Source organism: Tupaia chinensis, unplaced genomic scaffold (genome assembly GCF_000334495.1).
Source record: "Tupaia chinensis unplaced genomic scaffold, TupChi_1.0 Scaffold138136_1, whole genome shotgun sequence".
NCBI lineage: Eukaryota > Metazoa > Chordata > Mammalia > Scandentia > Tupaiidae > Tupaia > Tupaia belangeri.
In genome coordinates, this window is record NW_006198035.1 from 98,328 (window position 1) to 105,307 (window position 6,980).

Below are 6,980 nucleotides of genomic sequence, written 5' to 3' on the forward strand. Positions count from 1 at the left end.
GGAGAATGGAGGAGAAGGGATTGCGGCGTGGCCATCCCCCCTGTGGGGTGATTTCTCGCTTTCTGTCTCTCTGTCTCTCTCTGTCTGTCTGGTGAGCGCACGCGCCCTATAGCAAAAACCTCTCCAAAAAAAGGAAAAAAAATTTCTCTTAAAAAAAAAAAAAACAGAGGATCCATATGCACATTAAGTTTGAGATGCCTGCTCTGACTGAATTTCGATCTACCCACGCTTTTTCCTATGCTGTTTTGGTTATTTCCATGTTGAGCGCATCCCAGGATTAGAGATAACACCTGCTGTGGTCGGACTTAGGTCCTGACTGACACTATCTGCTCTCTCTCAAAGGCCAAGCAAGCCTGTTTCCCCCCCATTTATCTGGCTAGCGAAACTGAGGAAGAGGCATGGGGCCTTGCATCCCAACTGCACCTTCTGAACTCCAGCCTGGAAGCCCCTCAGGTGGCTGCACTTGATCATCTGATGAAGGAGGACTTGGGCCACCGCCGCGTCCAGCAGCTCCAGGTCATCGTAGAAACAAACCAGCAGCCCCAACCTGTGTGAGAGGAAGAGGGTGCTGGAGGGGGTGCAGAGCTAGGGGCCACAGCCACACCCCTCCCCTGTCTAAACCAACAGGCTTGTGATCATAGCAGCTTCTGCTTACCAGGTACAATACGGGTTTACCTGGGTTATCTCATCACAGCAGCCCTGCAAGTAGGCCCTCTCAGCCCTGTTTCACAGCAGGGCCAAACTGAGGCTCAAAGAGCTCGAGTGACTTGCCGAGGCAAGGAGTGAAGCTGGGACTTAAATCTGGATCTATCCGACTATGCCCTCCTGGGACAGGTCAAGGGCCCAAGCAAAGAATTATGACGAGTTAGCCACAAAAAACTCCGTTTTCGTCTGGGAGAGGAGGGGTTTGCCTACCTCCATGGAGTCTCTGAGGCAGAGAACTAGTTCCAGGGTGCCTCCCAGATGGTGCAGAAAGTTCAGAAGGAAAACAAACAAAACAGACGGGGGCAGAATGGTGTAGGAACGGAGGTGGGATATGAACCCTGGTCTAACAGAGCACTATCTCTAGTGGTTAGGAGTAGATTCAGGCAGACTTGAGTCTGAAGCCCAGCTCTGTGAGACCTTTGACCTCCAGCATGTTACTTCTCTGCAAGGCCGTTACATGCAGTTGTACGGTGCCTACTGCACTACTTACAGGGTAGCCCCGCCTCGCTCAGCCTATAATAAATGGGAGGTCCAGGGGCCAGCAGGTGGTATAGTAGTAGGGGCACTGGACTCCCACATGGCTGACTGTATTTCAAGTCCCAGACCAGGTAGCTTGCTTTTGCACCTTCCCCTTCTTTCTGTTTTTCCCTGGCCAAATTCAATAATAATAATAATAATAATAAATGGAATTAAATAAATAAATAGGAGGGTCACTGGGCTGGCCCTGTAGCCTAATGGTTAAGGGAACCAGATCCCACATACCTGATGGTGATTCAGATCCTGGCCCTAGCTGCTTAAAATACACACCGGGTGTGTGTGTGAGTGTGTGCGTGTGTGCTGACATGGAGGCACACAAGGGATTCTCCAACATGGAGACCCGTCAGCTATTTCCGACCCTCGGCCCAGCCTAAAGGAAAGACGCATTCAACTCAGAACAAAGCAGGTCCCAAGTATTTCACACGTCTTGTTTCATGCTCAGAACAGGAATTAGTACCTGATAAGCTTTCCTAAAATACTTATCACATAAGGGAGGCTCAGATAGCATCTGTCCCCTTTATCACCCTTCAAAGAGGGAGACCTCCCTGGGGACACCTCCCCTCGCATGCACAGAGAGACACAAGACTATTAAGTCAGGGACCAGCAGCCTCCCTCCCTTCCTGGGGTCTTTGGCTGCTCAGAAGCTGGTGCTTCGATGGGAAGCAGTCCCGAGGGCTCGGAGCATACACCCCTTGCCTGTGGATGGTGGAGGTATTCCTCATGTCAAAGCCGGAGGAGCGGATCCTCTCCAGGAACGCCTGCGCCAGTTCGGGTGTGATGTCATAGACCGTGTCTAGCTGCTTGGTGGCGTTGTCGTAGCTGATAAACAGCCCAATCTGGTGGAGGGAAATGGGAAGGTCAGTGAGCAGGCAGAAGGGGCCCAGTGTGACTCCTCCTTGGTGGCCTGAGCTGTGCCCCCTATCGGACACTTGGCTATGCCTCTCTGTGCTCGTTGTCACTAATTTCTTAATGATCTAGAACTGATGCTGTGGACTCCTCCTTTAACCCAACTCCAGGAAAGTATGGTTTTAAATATCATAGCAGTTAGACTTTGTTCAAGCTAATTTTTGCACATTTATTTCTAGATGTGTTATATTAAGGTCAGCAAACATGGCCCCAAAGTTTTCTGCTTTGGAGAATCAGATTTTTTTTAATAGATGAGCCAGGTTATACAGGGCCCTGGGGGACGGAAAAGCATGCGTGTTCTCTTTCTAAGATACAAAGTCTGGCATTTAACTTTATTGACTATACCATTCAGATTCTCTAGGTCCTTGTTCCTCCTTTGCCTGTGTGCCCCAACGTGTCACGCTGAAATCGTCCACAACTGTAAGGCTCAGACCCACTTTTTTCCTTTCATTTCTAACTTTTGGCCTTCTGTATTTTGATGCGCTGTTACTCTGTGCTTAAAAGGGCTCATAACATTGTCTTTCCCTCACGGTTTGTACTCTTTGTCCATATACGATTCCCTCTTAGAGGGCAGGCCCAATAAGAGTGGGTAAGTGCTGTGTATTGGGAGCCAGACCCCAGGTGGGTGACCACAGTTCAAACTCTGGCTATGGCCTAAAAAACATGCTGGGCACATATGCATGCATGCCTAAAAACCCTGACGGGAAGGAGAGGTGGAGGAAAAGGGATTGAGTTGTGACCACGCCCTGTTGAGGGTTTCTCTCTCTCTCTGTCTCTTGCATGTCCATTGATAATACAAAGAGTTCTCCTTTTTGAAAAATGGCTTCTGGTATGCGTATAAGACCCCAAGAGGAGAATGGAAGAGATGAAATTGCAGCATAGCCATTCCCCAGGGAATGATTTCTCATATTCCTTCTCACTGTCTGTCTCTCTCCAGTGAATGCACATGCCCTAAGGCAAAAGCCTCTAAAAAAGAGAAAAGAAAATGGCTTGGGGGGGTGGGGGAGTAGCATGATCTTGATTGACAGAAACCTCCCTGAACGCTGACGATGCCCACACCCATGGCCAGGGCTGAATGAAGCTGGGGGTGGAAAGAGAGAGAAAAAGAGAGGAATCTAGTTCTGCCTCTAGTTGACACTGTTAGATCAACTGGTCCATGAACAAACCAGTTATTTGATTCAAACACTTCTCTCACTGGTCAGGAAAAATTGGGGGCATGTATTTTAAAAAATAGGGGCAGGGGCCGGCAGGTGGTGTGGTGGTTGAGGGTGCTGAACTCCCACATGACCAACTACAGTTCAAGTCCCAGACCTGGCAGCTTGCTTTCTCTCTCTCTCTTATCAAATTAAAAAATAAATACATAAATAAGTAAAGTTAAAGAGAATAAATAATTCTTTAAAAATAATAGAGGAGGGACCAGCAGGTGGCGTGGTGGTTAAGGCGCTGGACACTCCCACATGGCCGACCAGGGTTTGAGTCCTGAATCTGGTGGCTTGCTTTCTCACTTCCTCTCTCTCTCACTCTCATCCTCTGTCTCTCTCTGGTCAAATTACAAAATAAATGAATGAATAAATAAAATAAAATAATTATTTAAAAAAAAAAAAGAGGCAGTGGGACCAGCAGTTAGCGTAATGGCTATGTCGCTGGACTCCCATGTAGTCGACCGCAATTCAAGTCCCGTAACCGATGGCTTAAAACTCACACCGGGCCCAAGATCCCGAGAGGAGAATGGAGGACAAGGGATTGCAGCGTGGCCATCCCCCCTGGGGGGTGACTTCTTGTTTTCTGTCTCTCTGTTTCTCTCTGTATGTCTGGTGAGCACACACGCCCTATAGCAAAAACCTCTCCAAAAAAAAGAAAAAAAAAATAGAGGCAAGTCCCAGTCACTTCATAAATGCCTCTATGTTGGCAGCATTCTTTGGAGGCCACGTTCCAGGATCATCGTGCTCAAAGGATTTTAGTTCATGAACTCAACCTCGGAAGAGACAGGTTGACTAGTGAGTCAAGTAACCTTAGAACACGTGCATTTCTCCGCTGTAAACTCTAGAGTTAAACCCGATCATTGCCCGGTGCTGAAGTAGCTATTAACAGAGGGAGCTATAAATAGAGGCAGCTATTAATCCATGAGGCTTTCACTTTGGGTTCCTGCTTCCAAGGACGGGAAACTCTATAGCTATTGTCCTTGGCCTTTCTTGAGTACAAAAATACCCTTTAATGATTTTTGGTTCACAGCCAACATTCCCTTTATATCATGTTTGTTCACATCAGAGCTATTTTAGCGGTGCACGATTCTTTCCCTTTTCTCAACTGGTCTATGCTAGAACACAGCCCTATGACTGACCACTCGAGGCCTTGTTCCACAAGTTTCTTTAGAGGCCCAAGATACGTTGGGCTGAAGCAGGTATATGATTTCCAGGGCACTGTGACTGGCTGGCTGAACACGGGAGGTTTAGAACACACCTTATCCCAGGTATATTATATTAGCAATGGAGACCTAACAATGGACTTTTTCAACTTACTTCTATAGGACTGAGTTTCATAATTTCTTCGAATGATAGATGAACCATATATCTGCCCAAAATCCATAAGTTTTCTGCACTGACCCATGAAACAGAGTCATCTGCAAATAAACAAACAAACAAATCCTTTATACTGGAGCGTGATAGTCATCAACACCTTTGACGACAGGACCTCCTTGCATTCATTCATTCATTCAACACCCATGAGAATCTACCTACCAACGAGACATGCTGCGAGGAGGCCGTGATCACAGATTCCCACCCCCTGAGACCTTGTACATTACCGTGTTACTCCTTCAACCGGCAATATCAGTATCACCTGGGAACTCGTCAGAACTGCAGATTATTTTTTAGTGTTTAAAAACCACAAAATAAGTTTCATTTTTAGTTCAGCTAATTACTACATAATCTGGCTACGTCTGACTCTCTTTTATTCTAATCACTACGACTGATTATCATCCTTATTAACTATCACCATATCGCTGCTCTTGAACCAGACCAAGCTCCTGTTTCCTCACACGCACCCACAATGCTCTCCACGTCTTTGCTCACTTGGGCTCTTCTCACCACCTAGAATGTCTTTCCTCGCCCCTTCTGCGTCCAAACTCTATTTCCATAATTGGGCTCAAACTTTTCCCCATCTTTAAGGCTTTCTCTTGTCTTCTTAGCCAAAAGCAAATTCGCCCTATTCTAAATTGCTACAGGACTCTCTCTGTTCTGGCATTTGAAATTCCCCATAAGTGAGAAGTCAGTGGAACTTTAAGAACAGCCATGCCTGGCTTAGCTGCAGAAGCTCCCCATGCTAAGACACTGCACTTCCCAGGCTGGGATTGCATGGGAGGCCCCTGAATCCAGCCTAAAGGAGGGGTGCAGGGCATGTGCCTAAAATCCCTTGCAAGGCTCAGGCAGGAGGATCATGAACTTGAAACTAATCTGGGCAATGTAGGGTCACCCTGTCTGAAAGAGCCAGTGTGATGGCAAGCACATAGACCTGGCTTGAGTCTTTAAAAAAAAAATACTGTCCAAGACCCAACTTTAAGTTTCATGGCCCCTGATCCTTCAGTAAAAGCCTTTGACACACAGCATCATATTGGTGATGCTGGGGGAAATCAAAGACTCGTCGAGTATTTACAGCTGTGTGAATCAGTCCCCAAGAGCTATTGCGGAAGCCACGGGCAACGGCTGATGTCCAAAGGTGATGAAGGAGGTGGTGTTGCATGGGCTGATTCTCAAAATACAGGGTGCCTCCCTGCCCAGGGATCAGGGATGTTGGGGCAATCACAGATTCCCAGTCTCCCAGTGATCCCCTAGACTCATCTAGGCTGGGGCTCTGGATATTTGACTTGGCTACTGGAGAGGAAAGAGTAGCTCCAGAGAGCTATAGAATTTTGAGGGGAGTACCACAAAATGCATCAAGAGTCAAGCTGAATTGTTCCTTTTTTTAAAAATTATTTCATGTTGACTTTATTTATTTGTTTTATTTTGATCAGATAGAGACAGAGTGAGAGTGAGAGTAAGAGAGAGAGAGAGAGAGCAAAAGTGAGAAAGCAAACCACCAGGTCCAGGATTCGAACCACAGTCAGCCATGTGGGAGTCCAGCGCCCTTAACTGCTACCTCCCAGCCCCAGAATTGTTCACTTTTTAATGATGAAAAATGAACTGTATTGGGGCCAACAGGTGGCGTAGTGTTGAAGGCGCTGGATTCCCACATCGCTGACCATAGTTTAAGTCCTGGACCAGGTGGCTTAAGACACACTGAGCCCATGTGCATGCATTCCCAAAATCCCAAAAAGAGAATGGACGGAAAGGGATTCCAACATGGCCACCCCCCTGGGGGATGATTTCTCACTTTCTGTCTCTGTTTCTCTCTGTCTCCCTGGCAAGCACATGCATGCACCCTATAGTAAAAATCTCTTCATAAAAAGGAACTGTATTTATGCAGACCAATGATCCGCTAAGCTTGAGATGTTTTTAACAGTCAAAGTACTCCCGGTTACCTTGAGGACCTTCATAGAGAAAAAAAAAAAAAAATTAAGGTCCAAAGAGAATCAGTTGTACTTTATTGTAGTTTAATAATGAAATATACCATGAAAGAATTAAAGAAGGAAAGTCAGTCTGTTCCTAATTGAAGACTTGGGGGAATTGAGAGGTTGAGTGACTTTCTCGGGGTTACCCAGTGTGAGACTCAGATTCCTGGAGGCCATAATTATGCACCAGGCAGAGGGAATTCTACTATGCATTTAAGACATTGATTATTATGCTGTTTAATGTTCCTCATGCACAAATCTCAGGGCTTAATTCCAGAAAAAGGTT

General features: G+C 46.5%; 1 protein-coding gene across 1 annotated transcript in view; it reads right to left on the minus strand.

Moving 5' to 3' along the window:
• OTOA (otoancorin) overlaps positions 1–6,980 on the minus strand; it is a 76,965-nt gene that overhangs the window by 45,929 nt on the left and 24,056 nt on the right. The window contains exons 9-11 of the mRNA XM_006161099.1: positions 4,668–4,768; positions 1,939–2,078; positions 424–547 (exon numbers count right to left, since the gene is read on the minus strand). Of these exons, the coding sequence (XP_006161161.1) occupies positions 424–547; positions 1,939–2,078; positions 4,668–4,768 (365 nt within the window). The remainder of the gene's footprint in view (positions 1–423; positions 548–1,938; positions 2,079–4,667; positions 4,769–6,980) is intronic.